The sequence below is a fragment of the Chrysemys picta genome, chromosome 8, assembly GCF_011386835.1.
Source record: "Chrysemys picta bellii isolate R12L10 chromosome 8, ASM1138683v2, whole genome shotgun sequence".
Lineage (NCBI taxonomy): Eukaryota > Metazoa > Chordata > Testudines > Emydidae > Chrysemys > Chrysemys picta.
In genome coordinates this window covers 10,792,654-10,815,997 of record NC_088798.1, presented here as the reverse complement: position 1 = coordinate 10,815,997, position 23,344 = coordinate 10,792,654, and the positions used below count along the sequence as shown (strand labels likewise).

General features: G+C 47.3%; 1 protein-coding gene across 8 annotated transcripts in view; it reads left to right on the top strand.

Annotated features, from left to right (window-relative positions):
• CC2D1B (coiled-coil and C2 domain containing 1B) overlaps nucleotides 1-23,344 on the top strand; it is a 74,746-nt gene that overhangs the window by 14,615 nt on the left and 36,787 nt on the right. For all 8 annotated transcript variants that reach the window (XR_010589597.1, XR_010589596.1, XM_005284806.4 and 5 more), the window contains exons 5-10: nucleotides 6,555-6,677; nucleotides 8,494-8,628; nucleotides 14,804-15,095; nucleotides 15,733-15,857; nucleotides 16,008-16,083; nucleotides 19,436-19,546. Coding sequence is in view for 6 of the 8 variants with exons in the window: in XM_005284806.4 (XP_005284863.2) it covers nucleotides 6,555-6,677; nucleotides 8,494-8,628; nucleotides 14,804-15,095; nucleotides 15,733-15,857; nucleotides 16,008-16,083; nucleotides 19,436-19,546 (862 nt within the window). In the remaining 2 variants the exon portion in view is untranslated. The remainder of the gene's footprint in view (nucleotides 1-6,554; nucleotides 6,678-8,493; nucleotides 8,629-14,803; nucleotides 15,096-15,732; nucleotides 15,858-16,007; nucleotides 16,084-19,435; nucleotides 19,547-23,344) is intronic.

Sequence of the window (23,344 nt, the reverse complement as noted above, 5' to 3'; positions counted from 1 at the left end):
CACGGAGCCGGCACCGCCTCAACCACCGGCACCGACTGCACCGTTGACTCGCCCGGTCCAGTCGAGGGGGAAACCTGCCTTGATGCGCCCGCCATCACAAGGGCTGGAACCTCGGCACCGATCCAGGTCCCGAAGCAGGTCCCCACGCCGCTCGCAGTCCCGGCACCGAATATCGTCTCGGCACCGGTCGTACTCGCGGCCAAGATCTTCTTCGCGGCACCGCTCTTCGTCTCGGCACCGATATGATCGTCGGCACCGATCAACGTCGAGACGTAGTTCTCGGCACCGCTACGGTCGACGCTCGACGTCGAGGGGTCGCTCCCGGCACCGGGCATACTCCAGATCCTCGTCGAGGTCCAGATCCGACTCCCGGCACCGACGAGGTCATCGGCACCGGTCGCGGTCCCGGCACCGATCGCCGGCACCGCGCAGAGATAGATCATCTGCGGACCGGCACCGTGCGGCACCGCAGCCCACCGGGATGGTTTCATCTCTCTCGGCGCCGCCATGGCCGTCAAGATCGGCGTCTCGTTCCTCGGAGGACCTGTCGAGATCGGCATACCCCCCTCAAGGGCACGCCGAGGAACAAAATTTAGGCCACTGGCAAGAGATGGCAGAGGACCACTCTCATGGACCATCTCACTGGTCGTTTTGGACCCCGTGGGCGTACCACCAAGAGCAAGGGGCTCCAATACCATCGACCTCTCGCTCGGGTCACTCGGTCAGAAGGGCCCCAGAATCCACCATCTCTCGGCCTCCGCCAGGAGGCATGGAGGCTTCGGTGTCCACGCCACCCGACACCAGGGACCCAAGTGCAGGTGATGCCCCGGCCCAAGAGCAGGGGGATCAGGACCCCCCCTTGGATCCGGTACCACCGGAGGCATCCTCTTCCTCCTCTCCAGACGAGGCAGTGGCGGGCACTTCATGTACGGGTCCCCCTCCGATAGATCTTCGGGCTCACCAGGATCTCCTGCGTAGGATGGCCCGTAATATGGACCTGCAGGCGGAGGAGATAGTGGAGGTGCACGACCCGATCGTGAACATCCTTGGAGCAGATGCCCCATCGAGGGTGGCGTTACCTCTGATCCGCACGATACAAACGAATGCGGATACGATATGGCAAACTCCTGCCTCCATTCCACCCACAGCGAGAGGGGTGGAAAGAAAATACTTTGTCCCGTCTAAGGACTATGGGTACTTGTATACCCACCCCCAACCGTGTTCACTGGTGGTGGAATCAGTGAATGCACGAGAGCGCCACGGCCAGCAGGCTGCAGCGCCTAAATCAAAAGAGGCTAAGCGGCTCGATCTGTTTGGCCGTAAGGTTTACTCAGCCGGAGGGCTACAACTTAGAGCGGCGAACCAACAGGCGCTACTGAGCCGCTACAATTTCAACTCCTGGAACTCTATGGGGAAGTTTAAGGAGTTGATTCCCCAAGAGTCCAGGGAAGAGTTTGGAGCCATGGTAGAGGAGGGCAAGAAGGTGGCTCGGACCTCCTTGCAGGCCTCCTTGGACATTGCAGACTCAGCGGCGAGGACCCTGGCTTCGGGTATCGCTATGCGCAGGATCTCCTGGCTTCAGGTTTCGGGTTTGCCTCCGGAGCTGCAGCAAACCCTACAAGATCTGCCTTTTGAGGGTCATGGATTGTTCTCAGATAAGACGGACTCTCGCCTGCAGAGCCTCAAGGACTCGAGAACAATCATGCGCTCCCTGGGGATGCATGTTGTGGGCCCCCAGCGCAGGCCATTTAGGCCGCAGCCTCAGCGCTTCTACCCCCCCCCCGCCTCGTCAGAGACAGGACTCGGCCCGGAGGCGAGGGCGAGGTGGTAGAAGAAGGTGGACCGGCCCTCAACCTGGCCAGAACCAGGGGCCACCTAGACCACCTTCAGGCCCCAGGCAGAACTTTTGAAGGTGCGGTCGAGGACGGCGCCCCAGTCATCCCCCAGGATCCAGCCCCCTCCTTTCGGGATCGCCTCTCCCACTTCCACCGTGCTTGGTCCCTTATAACTTCGGACCGTTGGGTCCTCCGCACGGTGGAGAGGGGATACGCTATCCAGTTTTCTTCATTTCCCCCCTCCTCCCCCCCTTCCCCGTCCCTCTTCAGGGACCCTTCTCACAAGCAACTTCTTATACAGGAAGTCTCTACGCTCCTCGCCATGGGGGCCATAGAGGAGGTTCCAGTGGATTTAAGGGGCAGGGGATTCTATTCCCGTTACTTCCTCATCCCCAAGTCCAAAGGAGGTCTGCGACCCATCTTGGACTTACGCGGACTCAACAAATTCGTAGTAAAGTTGAAGTTCCGCATGGTCTCTCTGGGGGCCATTATCCCTTCCCTCGATCCTGGAGACTGGTTCGCCGCCCTCGACATGAAAGACGCATACTTTCACATTGCTATTTACCCGCCTCACAGACGCTTCCTGCGATTCGTGGTAAACAGGGTGCACTACCAATTTGCAGTCCTTCCCTTCGGCCTATCCTCGGCCCCACGGGTGTTCACGAAATGTATGGCTGTCGTGGCAGCGTACCTTCGTCGGCAAGGGATACAGGTGTTCCCGTACCTAGACGACTGGCTGGTACGCGGTCGCACCAAGGAACAAGTTCGCGATCACGTCCACATAATAGTGCGCACATTCAACAAGTTGGGTATCCTACTCAACAAGGACAAATCCACTCTAGAACCTACCCAGAGAATAGAATTCATCGGTGCGGTTCTAGACTCCAGACGCGCACAAGCCATCCTGCCAGACAATCGCTTTTGCACCATCACGAGCCTCATCCAAGGACTCAAGGCCTTCCCAACTACCACGGTGAGGTCGTGCCTTACCCTGCTGGGTCACATGGCTTCCTGCACGTACGTAACCAGGCATGCCAGACTTCGGCTTCGCCCACTCCAGACCTGGGTGTCATCAATATACCGCCCACATCGGGACAGCCTGAATATGGTGGTCACAATCCCGAACTCGGTCCTGACCTCCCTCACATGGTGGCTAGATCACAGGGTAGTTTGCGAGGGGATGCCGTTTCACGCCCCACAACCCTCTCTGCACCTGGTCACAGACGCTTCATCTCTGGGTTGGGGCGCCCATCTCAACGAGCACCATACCCAGGGCCTGTGGACTGCACCTCAGCTAGCCCTACACATCAATGTTCGGGAACTGATGGCGGTGCGCCTGGCGTGCCAGGCATTTCTCAATCTCCTACGTGGCCGCTGTGTGTTAGTTCTCATCGACAACACCACGGCCATGTTTTACATCAACAAGCAAGGAGGAGCACGTTCGTCAATTCTATGCCAAGAGGCCATTCGCCTGTGGGACTTCTGCATCGCCCACTCAATCCATCTCACGGCATCGTTCCTCCCTGGAGTCCAGAACACTTTAGCGGACCGACTCAGCAGGTCCTTTCAAACGCACGAGTGGTCTATCCGTCCGGACATCATACATTCCGTCTTCCAGAAGTGGGGGTTTCCCCAGATAGACCTGTTTGCATCTCGAGACAACAGGAAGTGCCACCTGTTCTGCTCCCTGCAAGGTCGAGCTCCGGGCTCCCTCTCGGACGCGTTTCTCCTTCCCTGGAAGGACCACCTGTTTTATGCCTTCCCTCCGTTTCCTCTGGTCCACAAGGTACTGCTCAAATTGCGCAGAGACCAGGCACAGGTGATTCTGATCGCCCCAGCGTGGCCGAGACAACATTGGTACACCACGCTGTTGGAACTCTCGGTTCGGACACCGATCCCGCTTCCGTTATGCCCGGATCTCATCTCTCAGGACCACGGTCGCCTGCGTCACCCCGACCTGCAATCACTCCACCTCACGGCGTGGCTGCTCCATGGTTCACCCAGGCAGAGCAGCAGTGCTCACACTCTGTCCAACAGATTCTGCTGAGCAGTAGGAAGCCCTCAACACGGACCACATACTTGGCCAAGTGGAAGCGGTTCTCCTGTTGGTGCGAACAACGAGCCACGTCCCCGTTGCACGCACCTATTCCTCTCATTTTGGAATATCTCCTCTCCCTAAAACAGCAAGGGTTGGCGATATCTTCAATTAGAGTTCACCTGGCCGCTATATCGGCCTTTCATCCAGGGGAACTCGCGTCCTCGGTATTCTCTAACCCGATGGTCGTTAGATTCCTCAAGGGCTTAGACCGGATGTACCCACAACAACGTCAGCCCGTTCCGACGTGGGACCTCAACCTGGTTCTTTCCAAGCTCACAGGTCATCCATTCGAGCCACTGGCCACCTGTTCACTTCTGTACCTATCCTGGAAGACAGCCTTCCTCGTAGCCATCACCTCAGCAAGGCGCGTTTCTGAACTCAGGGCGCTTACATCCGAGCCCCCTTACACAGTTTTTCATAAGGATAAAGTGCAGCTCCGCCCACATCCTGCCTTTCTCCCTAAGGTGGTTTCTCCATTTCATATCAACCAGGATATATTTCTCCCGGTCTTTCACCCTAAACCACATGCTTCTCGCCAGGATCAACGTTTGCATTCTCTGGACGTACGCAGGGCCCTGGCCTTCTATATTGACCGCACAAGGCCCTTTAGAAAGACGACGCAACTCTTCGTTGCAGTGGCCGACCGAATGAAAGGCTCACCGGTCTCATCACAACGCCTATCCTCCTGGATTACGTCTTGCATCCGGACTTGCTACGACCTGGCAGGTGTCTCAGCACCACACCTCACCGCTCACTCCACGAGGGCCCAAGCTTCCTCGACGGCTTTCCTGGCGCAAGTTCCGATCCAGGACATTTGTAGAGCTGCGGTTTGGTCGTCAGTCCACACGTTTACAGAACACTATGCACTAGTGCAGCAGTCCAGGGACGATGCTGCCTTCGGATCAGCGGTTTTGCACACAGCAATGTCTCACTCCGACCCCACCACCTAAGTTGGGCTTGGGAGTCACCTAATGGAATGGATATGAGCAAGCACTCGAAGAAGAAAAGACGGTTACTCACCGTTGTAACTGTTGTTCTTCGAGATGTGTTGCTCATATCCATTCCAAACCCGCCCCCCGTCCCCACTGTCGGAGTAGCCGGCAAGAAGGAACTGAGGGGGCGCCGGGTCGGCTGGGGTATATATTCAGCGCCATGAAGGCGCCACTCTAGGGGGCTCCACAGCCGACCCGCCGGTGTTGCTAGGGTAAAAATCTTCCGACGATCGTGCACGCGGCGCGCACACACCTAATGGAATGGATATGAGCAACACATCTCGAAGAACAACAGTTACAACGGTGAGTAACCGTCTTTTAGAAGAAGAACAGGGAGACCCAGAGGCGGATTGAGTAAACGGGCTTCTTTATTGCGGTACTTGTTCCCTTCGACCCAATTGTTGAGTAAGCACTGAATTAGTTACAGCACACTCTTTTTATTTAAGTTAGTATGTAAATACCTACATTTATTACAATACCTCCAAAACCCTTCTTGAGTAATATGAACGCCATACAGTGAATATAATTATCCCCGCCCCTGTTTACAGCATTAAGCGTATTCTACAGACATTTTTATTTTGAAAATACATTTCTTTGCAATAATTGCAGCCACAAATTCCCTTAATTAGCAGTTTGCAGGGAAGGGAGGAAGCTTGAGCTCGTTTAGCTAGCTGGAAATAAAAAGGAGGGGGAGACAATATTGCTTTACGCATTCCTTATGCAGCTGCAGTGCTTATCAATCCTTAGCAAGCAGAAGGGAAGGGAGGGGGTAGCACTTTATCTATCAAGCGCAAAAGCGGTGTCTGCCTGTACCCCTAATGCCATGTCTGCACATCAGCGGTTTCCCAGGTCTCTACTTAACCCTTACATGTCCCAACATCCTTTTAGCAATCATTCTACTTATAGTTATGGCTAGGACACTTCTGCTCTGAGTTTGGCTAGGGCCTAATAACCATATCCTTGAGCTAAAATTTTTGTGTTTATTAAAAGTGTGTTGTGTGTGAGTGGATTGTATGGAGGGTGCACTAAACTACACTTAGTTCAGTCATTAGTGAAGGGTGACTATTTGGAGGTTTGAAGTTGGGGTTTAGACAACCTTCGAAAAGATAAAATCCTTGTCTTAGCTACTGCATGTTCTTCAGTCCTCAGAGAGCTACCCAACAAAAGGGTTGTGTAAGAGACCTTAGCACCATATGTTGGGCTGTGAGCTCCCCAGGAATTGCCTTCAAATTGTGCCGGAACATTTCCACTCCTGGGCAGAACCAGAGTATGTGGAGTCAGCTGCAAAACAAATTGAAATTAGGTCAGGCAGGAGAAGTTTAGGGACATCAAAGACTGTTTGAGGTTTAACTCTAGTTTCTGGAGCCAGAAGGTACATACTTTCTCCAGACCAGCTCTCTCACCACTGTTGATTATCACTTGCCAGTGTCCCATGGAGGTGTGTTACTCTTGACACAAATTGTCATATAATCTACACTGAAACATTGCCTTGGGCAAAAGACTTCAGGATCTGAATCGTTCTTTTCACTGTGGCAGTGGGGAGGTGCTTTAGTTCCTGCAGCATCTGTTCACGTGGTGCCGAAAGCAGAGCATGCTTTACAGTAACCACCTCACTGATTCTTGCTCTAGGCAGAGTTGCAGGAAGTTCTGGGCAAGCAAGACGAGACAGAAAGTGGTGAGGATGAAACCATAGCGATGGAGGTGGTAACAGCTCCACCAGTAATACAGCAGCAACCTGAACTGCAGGCAGAGGTAAGAAAGAGATGTGTGGTTGACTTGGAGTTTCACTGAATCATTCTCACTATGCAGTTTATAAGATGACAAGCTCACTTTATATTCTGGCTTATTTTGTACATCTGTACGTTTCCTGGTGGGAGCTGACACTATATTGATATAGTTAGATTTCATCTTGCATTGTTCTTAAGATGAATTTGGTGTTTGTGAAAATGAGTAACTAATACCACCAGACAGAGTCAAACATAATATATGTTGTAAGCTCTTCTTCCAGGGATTTTGTCTTGCTGCCTGTAAATCTCTTAGCACATCCGTGGTGTTATATAAATAATAGTAATGTGTGCAGACTTCCTTTGTGCAGCTTACAGCTCTGCTATTGCTCCTTAATTCCCTTTGTAGTATTCTTGTTATGAGTCTAGAAACTCCACACAGTTCTGCTGTGCTACGTTACACATAACAGTAGTAATATCTAGTTCTTATATAGTGCTCTTTCAGTAGATCTCAAAGTGCTTTGCAATGGAGGTCAGTATGATTATCATTTTACAGGTGGCACAGAGAGGGGAAATGACTTGCCCAAGATCACTCAGCAGGCCAGGGCAGAGCTAGGAATGGCATCCAGGTCTCCTGAGTCCCAGTCGAGGTCTCTATCCGCTAGACCATACTGCCTCCCTCACATGGCCTATAACATCCTATAATCAAATAAGTAGCGAGATGGCGACTGCTAGCAGGAGAGGGGCACACAGCCACCCCTGTAACCTGTTCCACAGGTCAGAGGAGCACCAACCTGAGTCCAGGGGGTTCTGTTTGTTTTCCCACCCTACCTGGACCCGACACTCCATAGTTGGGTCTGTTGGATTCGGGTCAGGTTGCAGGGCTCTACTGTACATCATGCAGCGAAATCTCAGTCCTGATTTCCAGCATCCCAATTATCTACCATCCCAATGTTTTTTGCCCCTGTGCCTCACACCCAACCTTTTATCAGTGCACCTGAATCCTAACTTGCAGTAGCCACTGCTGTTTTAATCCTGAGGCCTCTCCTAAGCAGGCTGTCAGTGGTGCTGAGTTATGTAGAATTTCAGAATCTGTTTACTATTGAATTTGTCTACGCAGGCAAGTTTTTTGTTCAGTTGTTGCTTTTCTTCTGTTGTCATACAATACAGATTTCAGGACTTCCGTGCATTGTGCATATTAATAAATAGGGCAAGAGTAGGTCTGTGTAGAGATAATGGCAATAATTACATCAGGAGCCATCTGACAGGTCAATTTGACAACCACAGTGCTTTTAAGTAGTGGATGGTAACTGGTTATTTCTGTCACTTGTTTCACTGGGCAAGTCCCAGACTGCAGACTTTCCACCTTACTAGAGGAGGTGGGAAGAGGAGATCTTGTATTGAAGCCAATTTGTGAGAATCCTCGAAAGATGTAAAGTTAAGATGGTGAAGAAAACAAACATTCGCACCCCAAAATAACACCCAGGCCATCTGGGCATATGATATCTGAGAGGCATCACTGTTCTCCCTCATTTAGTCCTAACCACCCAGTCTCCAGTAACCCTGTGGCTGTAAGTTTCCTAAACTACTCCACCCAATTCTCTCTATTGCTCCTTTGATAGGAAGCCCAGAGATGTATCCAGGAAACATTGGTGCAGTACAAGTGCCCTTCTGTTTCAGAGAAATTTTCCATTTCCTGCTGTCTTGATTCCTGAGCCCAGTCTGTGTGCATGTGTTATTTTGTACAGAAGGGATATGCTTACTTTTCAGTGGTAAGGTGAAGCATGTGTAATTTGGGAAAGTAAATAATGTGCCTTACTCCCCCCCACACTTTTTTTTTTGAGATCACATCTCCTGCTGTTTCCAGTGAATTGCAGCGGACGATAGAGGACAGAATAGCTAACTATAAGGCAGCAATCTCTAATGCAAAGGAGGCAGACGAGAGTGGCAAAGTGCGACGGTACGAAAGAGGCCTCAAGGTATGTTGGATTCATTACATGAAGGGGTGGGGGAGGGCGGCTTTCAGTGGAAGAGGAAAGTCCTTGTTAAATGTAGGATAGAATTGATCCAGGAATATTACTTGGTGCTTTCTGGGTTTTCTGACTGTAAGTGTTGTGTGCAGGAGAGACTAAGGAGACTGTGCCATGTGTTCATTGTTGAGTTCTAATTTGAAGCAATCTTGTCAAATAGATTAGGTTTAAAATGTAGGTCTTGTATAAACATGATTTTCTAGGGTCAGTGGAAATGTTTCCATTCACTTTCTTTATTTGAAATCTAAGGGGAAAATATTTAAACAATCCTCTGCAGTGTTTGTAATCTCGCATTGTAATATTTTGCTAGAGCATATGAGAGTCAGGAACCGAGCCTCACTATAAACAAGGAAACTGACTAGTATATCTTCGTATTCCAAGATGACTGCAAACAGTAATTCAATACTATTAATACTAGACATTAAACCTGATTCTAAAAATCCTTCCAGTTGTTCTGATGTGGTGCTAGTACCACAGGGTAATTAATTTTTGTTTGAAAAATAGGGGATAAATTCAATAGTGAAATAAACAGGTCATGCAAGATATATGTTTGGACTAATTCACACCCAGTGTGTGTACATGGTAAAGTGGTGTCCCAGTAACTTGCCCAGATTTGGCATTCAGTAGATGTGCAGACTGAAGGTAACTTACATGCCATTTTCTGACCAACTTGTGTCACTACTGAATTTGGCCCTCTGACTTCTTTGAGGGTCACACCCACTTGCACTAGATCTGAATTTGGCCTATGTTTATTAAAGTGACAATGTGTCCCCTTTGAATAAATTATTGTAACTTCCCTAGCACACGTAGCTGTTTGTTTGTTAAAACGTCCTTTCCCAGGTACCAACCTTCCACTCGCTTTGTTAAATTGCTTGTTTGCATTGAGGGCAGGAATCCCTCTGAGTGCCTCAGCTGCACTTAATAATGAAAATGGGAACAGTCTCTCCCCCTGATATGGCTATTGTAGATTGCACTAGGAACAGTTTAATCTGGTTTGCCACTTCTCAGCCAAACAGCGGCATTTGCTGTTTGAGTCTGCGGTGGCAGGTGATTCTTGCTGTGCAAGAGGAGTCTGTTGTGAGTTCCCTGTTTCTTTGCCTTCTGCTCCACCACGTCTCATACTCCAACTAGCTTTGTGTTTTATTCCAAAGCTTTAGAGATCCCAGTGAGGGAAGAATCTTACATCTTCTTAACTGCTAAATGGCTTGGTGTACATAAGGGATCAAGAGAGAGCCAGACCTGGAAGAGGAAATGTGCAAACTGGAAGAGCTCTATGTCCTGTCCAATTCATACTAGCCATGGAGGAAATGTACATGCAGTCATTCCCTAAGGGAAAAACCCAAAAGCCTGCTTTATCCAATCTAGAAACTTACTGTCTTATTGAGGCTTCATATTTTGTTATTGTTTTTCCAATGTGGGAAGTTTCCACACACCCTGCCACCAGCCTGTGAGATCCCAGTGTCACAGTTAAGAATAGAGTAGAGCTCCCTTCACAGTCCAAAGCTGTTCCTTGATTGTCCGAAAGACTGGCTTCTGAGCGTCGTGTACACAAGAATAGCACAAGCGTATAAGGACAAAATCAGAAAGATTAAGGCACAAAATGAGTTACACCTAGCAAGACAAATATAAGGTGTGACCCGTAGGTGCCTAGGGTAGCCCACACTGAAAATGCCAAGGTCAGGGCAGGCTGCAAATGGAGAGCAGATTCTCCCAAAATTGGTGATTAACACTGAAATTAGACTCACCAACCTGTGCACCTGATTCCCCACACTGGTTATCAAGAAGCTGAAAAAGAAATCACACAGCCCCGTTTACTGCATTCCAGATCTCTGGCTACCAGTTAGCACACAGATCCTGTAAAGTGAGAAGTTATTTAAAACTCTTCTCACTATACAAAAATGTTCTTTTGATCCCCAAAGGGCAGCCACATCACCAGATCAATATTAGTTTGCATCTTACCCAAAATATCATGCTGTCAGCCAATCCTTTAGTATCTAAAACTAAAGGTTTATTAGAAAAGAGAAGAACAAGCAGAGAGTCGTTAAATTGTCAAACTGTCAGATACATACAACTTCACAATCCATATATCAGGTTCTTAGCAGCATGAGTGAGTTTGCTGGCATGTAAAGTCCCTCTGGAATTCATCCAAAGCTTGGATGGGTCGTTCAGTCCTTTGTTCAAAGCTTCAGTTTGTAATTAAGTTACTCCAGAGGTGGAAAGCAGGATTAAAGACAAAATGGAGATGATGCAGCTGCCTTTTATGTCCTTTGCCATGTGGCTTGTACATCCTTTGTCCCAAACACAAGCTCAGCACATGGCATGGAAAAGCCTTGGAACCCCCTGTCCATAGGCATGTCCCTATATGTCCTGGTAACTCATAGTTGTAACCCCTGCCTTCTCTCAATGGGTTCATTGTATAGCTGATGGCCTTTGATAGGCCGTCAAGCAGGCTAGATAGTACTGATGCCAGTCTGGGGATGTCACCCAGAAACACAGCACAAAGTTTGAGATGCAGATATAGCTCACATATTTATAATTCATAGTACAAAGATGATACGTACATATAAACATGATTATCATCTTTAGCAAATCATAACTTTTCCACTGATACATGGCATATTTTGTAAGATTTATAGCAATTTTATAATTAGGGCCCTACCAAATTCACGGCCATGAAAAACACGCCATGGACTATGAAATCTGGTCTCCCCCCGTGAAATCTTGTCTTTTGTGTGCTTTTATCCTATCCTATACTATACAGATTTTATGGGGGAGACCAGCATTTCTCAAATTGGGGGCCCTGACCCAAAAGGGAGTTGCAGGGAGGTTGCAAGGTTATTTTAGGGGGGTGATGGTATTGTCACCCTTACTTCTGCGCTGCCTTCAGAACTGGGTGGCCGGAAAGTGGCCGCTGCTGAAGGCCCAGATCAATACCATACCCTGCCATCCTTACTTCTGTGCTGCTGCTGGTGGTGGCTCTGCCTTCAGAGCTGGGCTCCCATCCAGCAGCCGCCACTCTCCAGCTGCCCAGTTCTGAAGGCAGCACTGCTGCCAGAAGCAGTGCTGAAGTAAGGGTAGCAGAACCGCAACCCCCCTTGCAATAATCTTGTCTCCCCTCCCCCCCCCCAACTCCTTTTTAGATCAGGACCCCTACAATTACAGCACTGTGAAATTTCAGATTTAAATAGCTGAAATCATGAAATTTATGATTTTTAAAATCCTCTGACTGAAATTGACCAAAATGGACTGAGAATTTGGTAGGGCCCTATTTATAATATTCGTATCAGTAATATTACAAATGGTCACTCATATTCCATACAGTGTCATACAAGGCAATAAGGTGACATTCTATAAATGATATTAGGAGCAAGAGAAAGACAAAGGAAAATGTAGGTTCTCTGCTTGGTGGGGAAGGAGTGTTCATAACTGGTGGCATCAAGAAGGCTGAGGTGTTTAATGCCTATTTTGCTTCAGTCTTCACTAAAAAGATTAATGGTGACCAGGTACTCAACACAATAATAACAAGAGAGAAGGAATGCAAGCCAAAACTGGGAAGGAACAGGCTAAAGAATATTTAGATAAGTTAGAGATATTCAGGTCTGCAAGTCTGATGATATTCATCCTAGGGTACTTAAGGAGCTACCTGAAGCAATCTTAGAACCATTAGCACTTTGAGAACTCATGGAGGATGGGTGAGGTCCCAAAGGACTGGAAAAGGACAAACACAGTACCTATCTTTTTTTAAACAGGGGAACAAAGAGGACCAAGAGAATTAAAGACCAGTTTGCCAGACTTCAGCACGTGGAAAGATACTGGAACAAATTATTAAACAATCATGTTGTAAGCACCTGAATGATAACAGGCTTATAGCCTGCTTGGATTTGTCAAGAACAAATCATGCCAAACCAACCTAATTTCCTTCTTTGACAGGGTTACTGGGCTAGTGGATAGGAGGGAAACAGTAGACTTAATACATCTTGATTTTAATTAGGCTGTTTTGACACAGTTCCACATGACTTCCTCATAATTAAACTCAAGCAATGCAGTCTAGATGAAATTACTATAAGGTGGGTGCACAACTGGTTGAAAGACTGTACTCAAAGAGTAGTTATCTATGGTTCGCTGTTGAACTGGCAGGGTGTATCTAGTGGGGTTCTCGGGTCAGTCTAGATCTGGTACTATTCACTACTTTCATTAATGACTTGGTAATGGAGTGGAGAATGTGCTTATAAAATTTGAAAATGACATCAAGCTGGGAGCAGCTGCATGTGCTTTGGAGGACAGGATTAGAATTCAAAACTATCTTGACAAATTGGAGAATGGATTGAAATCAGGAAGATGAAATTCAATAAAGATAAGTGTAAATTACTTTAATTAGGAAGGAAAAAATCAAATGTAAAACTACAAAATGGGGAATAACTGGCTACATGGTAGTATTGCTGAAAAGAAAATTATACTGGGTCACAAATTGAATATCAGTCAGCAATGTGGTGCAGTTGCCAAAAAAAAAAGCTAATGTTTTGGGGGTATATTAACACTGGTGAGGCCTTTGTTCTATGTTCATTTTTGGATGCAACACTTTAGGAAGGATGTAGACAAATTGGAGAGAGTCCAGAGGAAAGCTACAAAAATGATAAAAGGTTTAGAAAATCTGGCCTATGAGGAAAGGTTAAAAAAACTGGGCATGTTTAGTCTTGAGAAAAGAAGACTGAGGGGAGACCTGATGAGTCTTCAGATGTGTTAAGGGCTGTTATGAAGAGGACTATGATCAGTTGTGCTCCATGTCCACTGAATGTAGGACAAGAAGTAATGGACTTAAGGGAGATTTAGGTTAGATATTAGGAAAAACTTTCTAACTGTAGGATAGCGAAGCACTGGAATGGGCTTTCAAGGGAGGTTGTGAAATCCCCTTCACTAGAGGTTGTTTAAGAAAGGTTAGACAAACACCTGTCAGTTATGGTCTGGGTTTACTTGGTCCTGCACCAGCACAGGGACCGGACTCAATGACTTCTCAAGGTCCCTTCCAGCCTTACATTTCTATGATTCTATGCTGGCATTTCTCTCCTAATCCTGCCTCTTCATACTACACATGTTGATCTCACAGCACTCAAGTCTTTTCTGGGTCTGCAGCAGCAGTGGTAGGTGAGACTCTGTCTGGATATGATTTGAACCCAGATCTCCCACAGAGCCGGCCCCTAATAGTTATAAAAACATTGCTTATTAAACAGCGTGATGACTGGTTTTCTGAAAGTACAAATTCCAGCCTTGTCATTGTTTGGGTTTTTTAATGTCTTGTTACCATTTTAGCCAGTGAGATGACTTGTAGAAGGTAAATGCATGTTCTGCTGTGAAGTCCATGTTACTTTTTTGGCTTTGTTGCCTAACCTAGGTGTTAAGTAGCCCCTGTAGTGGGGATAATGTTTGGTGTTGGGATAAAGAACTGAGCTGAAATTGAGCTTTACTTAGCAAGGGAACTATGTAGCTCATGAGTTTGGAAATAGGAGCCAGGGGCCTTTCACCTCTCAAACGCTGGTTCAAATCCAGTTCTGGCTGTTACCATCTGATGGCTGCCTGGGCCATTTGAAATGAATTTGGTGATTTCATTCCAGATCTGCTGGACAGAGATCTGCACTGGCACTAAGATACCACACTGAAGGCTGTGTTTAAAATATACCTAGACTTGCTACAAAAACTAGTTCCACAGTTGGCACTGAATGGCTCACATTTTGGAAGTCTGAGTCACAAAAGATTGATTGGGCCATAGAGACTGACGTGTCTTCTCACTACTAGAGGTAGGATCCTCTACCACCATGTATGTTGTAATACATTGACAGGATAGACTGGAGGAAGCTTGTATTACTTGCTCGATAGAGAAAAATTGTTGCTGTGTGCTGCTGTGTCAATCAGGCATCTTTCACCAGGGCTAGGACTCCCATGTGACCAAGAAAATAGGAGAGGGAAATGCTAATGGGCAAAGATACCTAGTAGCTCTCCAAAAAGAATGACATGGTGGTTGCTGTTGTAAATAAGGATATGAGTTTGCTGAGTTGTGGTGATTGTACACAAGTTGTGTATGTGATGGAAATGCCAGTACCTGTTGACTTCACTCCTCAATTTTTGCTAGACACTGGAAACCATGTTGGCTGCAATGAAGAAGGGCAAAAAGATCAATGAGGAAGAAATGCCACCCCCTGTAGCATCAGGGAGAAGCTCTGCTAATATGCCTCAAACCACAGGAGCTGTGCCAGAGAGTTTAGGTGATCCAACCAAAGTAATACCCAAGGAGAAAATGGAATCCTCTGCAGACCATGAGCTACAGCCTGTCAATGATATGAAGTTGTCTCCGGGGTCATCCTCTTTACAATGTCATGCTGCTGCTACTTCTGTCCTAGAAATGGGTACTACATTACAAGATGGTAGGTAATTTCAACATGCCAGCCTTCCTTGGAGCACACATCTTCCCAGCCAGGTTATGATTCAATAATACATTGCACTTCTGTAGCACCTTTTACGTGAGCATATCAAAATGCTTTACAAATAGGATACTGAGGCAGAGAGTTCATGGCTTGCTCAGGGTCACTTAATTGAGTCAGTTGCAGTCAGGAATAGAATTTGGGAGTCCTGACTCCCAGATTTCATCTTAAGATGTGCTATAGTCACAGGATGAAGACTTCCTAAAGGTTCCTTCCTCTGCTGAGGTGTCTGTACATGTCTCTTATTATGGTCTCTCTGCCTCAGTTCCTCAGTCAATAAATTATGGTAATGCTTCCCTGCCTGGCAGAGGAGCTGTGAGGCAAAATTCACTGTTTGTAAAGAACTTTGTGATCTTAATGAAAAGCACTGTGGAATTGCACAGTGGTGGTTTGTCATTGTTGCTGGAATTGCCATGGTTGGCAGGACTTCTGGGGATGCCCCTGGATAAAGAAGCCACTGTACATAATGTGGATGTGTGAGTCAAAGCAATAAGGAAATAATGGATCTTTGGATATATGAGAATGTCAAAGGATGCAGATATGAGGTGCTTGTATAAGTCTTGATTTCATTCTTATGTAGATTCCCTTAGCACGAGCACACGAACACTACTGGTTACAAGACAGAAAGAGTATAAATTAGCAGCTCTGAAAGCCAAACAGCAAGGAGATCTAGAGAAGGCAAAAGAATATATGAAGACTGGCAAGGTATGCTATTCACAAACCAAGCTTCTGTGTTAGGAGTCTCAATCCTGGCAAATGCTCCCTGTGCTCACATGGCTGCTCCACATGATCACAGATGGTTTCTGAACACACAAGAATAAGTCTCCTTTGGCTTTGTTTTTCTGTTTGTTTTAGAAATTTACAATGGTCTTAGAAGCACTGGACAGTGGACAGCCAGTAGATCTCCAGGATATGCCCCCAGCTCCACAAGGTAAGAGCAGAAGAATTTGTTAGATGGAGATTTCTTTTAAGCCTCTCCTGTTATCTAGTAACAAATGGGCATAGTGAACTGAAGGGCCAGCACCCATTTTAAAGTCACTCTCTTGAACCATCTGGGTTAGAAATGGGTGCTGAGAATCCCAGCTTCCCAATGGTTTAAGGCAGTGGTTTTTGGACTCCACATTGTGGACCAAAGATTCTCTTGTGGACATCTTCCCTCCAAGTTCCGATTCCACACATTCCCTACATCATCTCCAGTTCATGGCTATATGAAATAGCATTACTGGGATAAGATGGAGGAGTCAAGATGGTGCTGAACTTGCTGTAGTGCAGTGGGTGTAGCTGCTTGATTATGCCTCCTCCATTTTGTATGTCTTTCACTCACACACCCTACACTGGGAAATAGGAGTTTACATTTCTTAGAATTGAATCTCTCCTTGTTACCTCCAACCTTCTTCATCCCTTTTCTTCCCTTAAATCTGTCCAGTTCACTTTGTGGTTTGGTTCTCTCCTGTTGGATGTCTTCAGTTCTGGTGTCATAAGTTGTATTCACATCAAATAAAGATGCAAAGCACCATAGGGATGCAGAGAGGCTTTTGAGCAACTTTATAAAAAAAAAAGAAAGAAAGAAAGAAAAAAGCCTGTAGAAATCTGAATGTTTTTGACTAGCCTACACGTAGCAGAAAACATCAATCCTTATAACACACGTTTTTCCATTGTGACAGAAGCTGCTCCACAAACTAGAGTAATAGAAACATCGATTTAAGTGACAGGTTGTAAGAGTGCCTCTCCTTTTAAAACTTCTACATTCTGATTTCATCTTCATTTTTACCTCCCTCCTCTCCCCCCCCCCACCCCTCCACACACACTTGATTTCTGACCTGATTTTAGTGGCTGATGTCTAGAAAACAGCTAAAACTAGTGATTGGTGTATAAACTATCTGCACGCTTCTGAGAATTATAGGTTCCAGTTGATAGGTGTAATTTTCTAATTCTTGTAGATTGTGAGATAGCAGCAGCTAAAATGGTTAGTGGAAGGAGAAATGAGGAGAACAAGATGCTAATCAGAATGGTGTCATTTTTAAAATCTGTCACATGACCTGACAGTTACAGATATTTGGATGGACCATGATCCATGCTTTTAGGACTAGTAGAAATTTCTGATCCTGGAACAAACATTGGTGTTAAAATATTCCAGTCCTGCAGCAGACTTAAACTGTATAAAAACTATACTCCCCCAACACTTGGCCTTTAGAATTCACTGTTGTAGGATGTTGTTGAGGCTGCTTAGTAAGATTCAGAAACATAATTGGACATAGCTTTAATTATGAAAAAGTGTAGTTACACTAGCTAGGATAAAAATGTTATAAGGGGTATAAATCCTTAGGGCATAAAATGATCACTGGCTGGGGTCAGAGGAACATTTTCCCCCATAGTATAATATCATATAAGTAAATGCAACATTTGGCGGGGTGATGGGGGAGATTACCTTTTAAAGCATCCAGTGTTGAGTGTTGTCAGTAGCTACCAGTGTGGTGCTCTGCTCTTGTTTGTTGATAACAGTCGGCTGCGTGCGTGTTCCCTCTGTGTGCTGCCCTAGTTCTGTGCAGATAGCTGACACAGCAGACCCTGAGAGAACCCCCAAAGACCACAGACTCTACGAAGGAACCCGAGCCAGGTTTATTGTCAAACGAAGCACAGTAATAGTTTCCCATAGACTCTACAAGACATACTACGAATTTGTGCCCCCTGGCAATGGACCGGCTGAGTCAGTGGCGGGACTTTCCACTGCCCCCTAGGTCAGACAAAGATGCGCACTCCGGGACCTACTTTTATACAGTTACAGGACAGATTACTCATCCCAACTGACGTATTGAAGTACAGCCCCTTGGCTCATTAGGGTGCTGTCTCCCCCTTTGATCATGTTGTTTCAAACAGATCTATCCATCATGCTGTCCTTTTGATCCTGTCTTTAAGATGCACCTGCCTGTTCCTTGTTATCTCTGTGGAGTGTTCTGATGTCATCTTGGCACAAGTTCCTCTTATTAGCACTTGTGTGGATGCACCTGCTTCTAGCAACCATCTTCTGTGAGTGGGGCCTGCCTCTGGCTCACAGACCAGCTTTTGCTTAGCAATGCCTGGAAGTACTTTGGTTCAGGCTTCAGGCCTCAGACTGGGCCTCTGACACAAGAGTTTGTTTCAGGGCCTCATCTTACTACATTGAGCACTGCCAGAGCTGGAATATTTTAACAGGTGGGGGGTTTTCCTCTATCCTTCTCTGGGATTAAGTCCTCAAATTGTTAGCAAATTACCAAGATCGTTCACACATTCTCTCCTATATGCCAAAAATTCCTACCTAATGTATACAGTAACTCCTCACTTAACATTGTAGTTATGTTCCTGAAAAATGCGACTGTAAGCGAAACGATGTTAAGTGAATCCAATTTCCCCATACGAATTAAAGTAAATGAGGGGGTTAGGTTCCAGGGAATTTTTTTTCAACCAGACAAAAGACCACACACACAATAAGTTTTAAACAAACAATTTAATATTGGTACACAGTGGTGATGATGATTGTGAAGCTTGGTTGAGGTGGAGGAGTCAGAGGGTAAGATATTTCCCAGGGAATGCCTTACTGCTAAATGATGAACTAGCAATTGGTTGAGCCCTCAAGGGTTAACTCTCACACTCTACAAGGCAGCAGGAATGGAGGGAGGGGAGACAGCATTGCAGACAGAGACACACGCGTGTGTGAGAGAGAGATGCGCATTTCCCCTTTAAGTACACTGCCTTGTTAATTAGATCAGCTTGCTGAGACCTCAGCTGCTGCCAGCAAGCTCCTTCCCTCCTGAACCCTGTCGTGTGTCCCCCCTGCTCTATGGAAGATGGGGTAAGCGGGGTGCAGGAGCGGGGGAGGGCACACCCTGACATCCCCCCTCTTCCTCCCCTCCCCCCCCACAGCAAGCAGGAGTCTCGGGGAGCAGCTCCAAGGCAGAGGGCAGGAGCAGCACATGGCAGTGGGGGGAGGGACAGCTGCAATTGCTAGCCTGCTGGGCAGCTGCTGTACAGGGAACTTAGGGAAGCAAGGACTGATAGGGGGAGCTAATAGGGGGGCTGCCAGTCCACCCTGGTTCCAAGCCCCCTCCAGCTAGCTGCAACAGGCCGCTCGTCCTGCAAGCAATGGACAAAGCAGGTGGCTGCCAAACGACGTTAGTAGGGAGCATTGCACAACTTTAAATGAGCATGTTCCCTAATTGATCAGCAACGTAACAAAGAAACAACATTAACCGGGACGACTTTAAGCGAGGAGTTACTGTACTTGAAAATTGCCTCTTCCCTCACAGATCTTGAAAGCCTGGAAAAGAGACCGGCTCCATCAAACCGGATGGCATCTGTTCCCGTTGAAAATTCCCAGCCCCTCACAATGTTCAAACCTCAGGGCCATGAAGCCTCAGGTAGGATTTGTAAAGCAGGACTTCTCTGTATTGAGTCATATTCTTATATGATATTTGGATGCTGATCCAAGTTATACATGAATACTGGAATGGATAATAGAAGTACCTAATAAACTGTCTTTCTAATTCGAGTAGTGTCCCAATGGGTGTACTACTGTAGGCGTACTTGCGTTAGGGTGACCAGATGTCCCGATTTTATAGGAACAGTCCCGATATTTGGGGCTTTTTCTTATATAGGCTCCTATTACCTCCCACCCTCTGTCCTGATTTTTCACACTTGCTGTCTGGTCGCCCTAACTTGTGTCCCTAAGCTGCTGATTGGAGCATTTCGGTAGCAGTATCCATTAGGCCCACACATGTACTCTCTCTCCTCACGCCCTGCCATGAGGGTAGCCAGTGCACGTGGGCTAACCCCCCTCAGTTGCTTCTCAACCGCCCCACTAGAGACAGAGCTGTTAGCTGTCCATTAGTGACTATTATCTCATCCTTTTCTTTGTAGCCTAGAGCTTTATTTTTAGTAGTAGTCAGTCTAGTGTCTTTATTTTTTACCTTATCTTCTAATACATATATATTTAGATATTTTACTTTTTTTTCATTCCCACCCTTCTCACTGGGGGCTCTTCCCCCACTGGGGTATGTCTGGTTATCCAGGTTTCAAGAAGTGCCTCTCGTGCAACGAGGCTATCACCGTCGCAGACACGCACTCACGGTACATTCGTTGGCTCAGGGAAGGACATGTCCCTCAAAATTGTGCTCTCTGCCAGTATCTTAGACCTTGGTCTCGCAAGCACAGAGAGCTGAAGCAGAAGATTATATTCATGGAGGTGGCGCTCAGACTTTCTCTGGACCCGCGCCAAGAGTCTCCAGGCACATCCAAGGGCTATGGGGTGAAGAAATCAGCTGCCAACTGCGCTTATAAGTCAAAAAAGAGAGCGGGAAATCCTCACAGTGAGCCACGAGCTAGCTGCAAATGATCCCCAGCATGCTTGGTATCCTCAGTACCGTCAGCACTGAAATAGGCCAAGCCCAGTATCTACAGCTCAAGAAAGACTATTGCGGCAGGTAACATTGATGCACCCACAGACCCAATGGGCACGAGCACCAAGTGAATGGTACCTAAGAAGAAGGACAGGAGCAAACACTGCAAGGCACCACTGATATGGTGATGCCCCATCGGTACAATGCTTCATCCAGTACTTGAACAGCCGGTGTGGACAATATCTCCATCCCCCCTGGCACTGCTAGTGGCATCGAGCCAATTGGCACCACCACAATTCCAGCACTCAAGAGACCTCCGTGTAATGATGTGCTAGAGTCAAGTCTCCTCTCTTCAGTACTGGGACCTCCACACACAGCCTCCGTCTGGCATGGGAGTCTTCCCTGCTGCCTTGCCATGCACTCCTGCTTTCTAGAGCGGATTCAGATAGGGAGCTGGAGGAGGGAATATCTTAGTACACCTCCCAAGCCCCCTAGGGTGCCCAATACCAGCAGGGCCCCCAAGCATATCCTCAGAAGACCCCATCATCATCATCCTGGAACGGCCATCCATTGGCACCATCACTGGATTCCGTGCCACCCTCCACCCCAGTGGCCCTACTGGAACGACTGGGCTGCATACTGCCCCGTGCCTCTCAGGTTTCTAGTCCCACCCATGAGGCCCCAAGTCACGCTTCCTCAGCCACAGTGTTCAGGGCCCTGGAGCCCCCAGAAGAAGTCCTGGAGGAGTGTGAGGGTGATGCTGAGGAGGCAGTGACCCCTCATCCTCCTCCCCAGACAAGACGGTCATGCCTCCCTCACAATCCTTGCTGGATCATTTTCGCCTATTCCAGGATCTCACAAAGAGAGTGGCTGACTCTCTCCAGATACTGCTGGAGGAAGTCAAGGACACACACTACAAGCTCCGGGACATCCTCCACTGATCTTCCTCCTCAAAAGTTTCCCCCCTATCAATGAGACTCTTCTCGACCCTGCAAGAACCATGTGGCAGACCCCAGCTTCAGTCACACCAACTTGCAAGAGAGCAGACAAAAAGTCCTACTAGTGCCAGTGAGAGAAGTAGAGTTCCTCTTCTTCCACCCTCTACCGTACTCCATCATGGTGGATGCTTTATTTCTCATGGCTGTCAATATCACACGAGGTCCACTCCCTACGATAGGGACTGGAAGCATCTGGACCACTTTGGAAGGAAGGTGTACTTCTCAGTCACAATTCAGTTTCGAGTTACCAACTATCAAGCCCTCATGGCGAAATACGATTCCACAAACTACTCAAAACTGAACAATTTTACTGAGCAGCTGCCCGAGTTGTATCGCAACCAATTTAAGGCCATCATTCAAGAGGGGCAGATAGAAGCAAAGACAACAATACAGTCTGCCCTCGATGCTGCCGATACTGTAGCCAGATCCATCTCCATGGCGGTGGTGATGCGGTGTGTCTCTTGGCTCCATTTGTCGGGTTTCACAAAGAAGGTGCAGTCAACCTTCAAAGATCTTCCGGGCAGCAAGCTCTTTGCGGAGAAAACCAATGCCTCCCTTCATACTCTGAGGGATTCTTTGGCCACTCCCCATTCGCTGGTCATGTGCACATTGGGACAAAAGAAGAAATTTAGTCTGCAGCCCCAACATAAACTCTTCACCTGCCAGTACCCAGCTCAATGATACTACAAGCTGCAGAGGAAGAAAATTAAATTCTCAAGACATAAACCATCTGGTCAGCAATCTTCCTCATCCCAGCCATTCATGTCCAAACACCAATTTTGATATGTTGGTCAAGATGCCAGCAGACCACTCTCTGCAACTCTTACAACAAACCATCACTACCCACCCATTTGGCTACCGTCTGGCAGCTTTCTGCAGCACCTGGGAGTACATAACATCAGACTGATGGTTTCTAGAGATCGCTATAGGTACTCTCCATTTTACCTCTTTGCCTCCTCCACAATACCTTGCCCCGTCCCTCTTCAGGGACCCTTCTCACGAGAGTTTACTACAATAAGAGGTAGACCTTCTCCTCCATTTGGGAGCCATACAACCGGTACCTCAACATCTATGAGACAGAGTTCTACTCTCTGTATTTCCTAATACCCAAGAGAAAGGGGGGCTGGAGACCCATATTAGACCTTAGAGCTATCAACAAGTTTGTCACAGTTCAGAAATTCAAGATTGTCACTTTAGCAACAATCATTCCAGCTTTAGAATGGGAAGACTGGTTTTCGGCCCTCAATCTTCACGATGCATATTTTCACATCTCAATCCTACCGACTCTCAGACGATTTCTCAGATTCACTCTGGGCCAAGACCACTGCCAGTACAGGGTGCTCCCTTTTGGGTTATCATCAGCCCTGAGAGTATTTTCCAAGGTTCTCTCAGTAGTGGCTGCCCAGTTATGCACCAGGGATCACAGTCTACCCTTACCTAGACGATTGCCTCCTCAGAGCTTGGCCTCTCCAAGAGACTCACCGAGTCACCGAAGCCACAGTTCGCTTGTTTACAGAGCTGGGCCTGCAGATCATTGCTCAGAAATCAACCTTCACTCCAGTGCAGCGCCTGGAGTTTATAGGGGCCAACCTCGACACACTATGGGCCAGAGCCCTCCTACCTCAGCACAGGTCTCTCTCTGACTACACTCACAAAGACCATTCAAAACAGCCCACAAATATTAGCCAGACATTTCCTACAACTCTTAGGGCATATGTCAGCGGGCACAGTAGTAATACCTCACAGCAAACTTCACATGCAGTGCCTTCAGATGTGGTTCAGTTTGGTTTACAGACCAAACAGAGACAGACTAGACAAACCC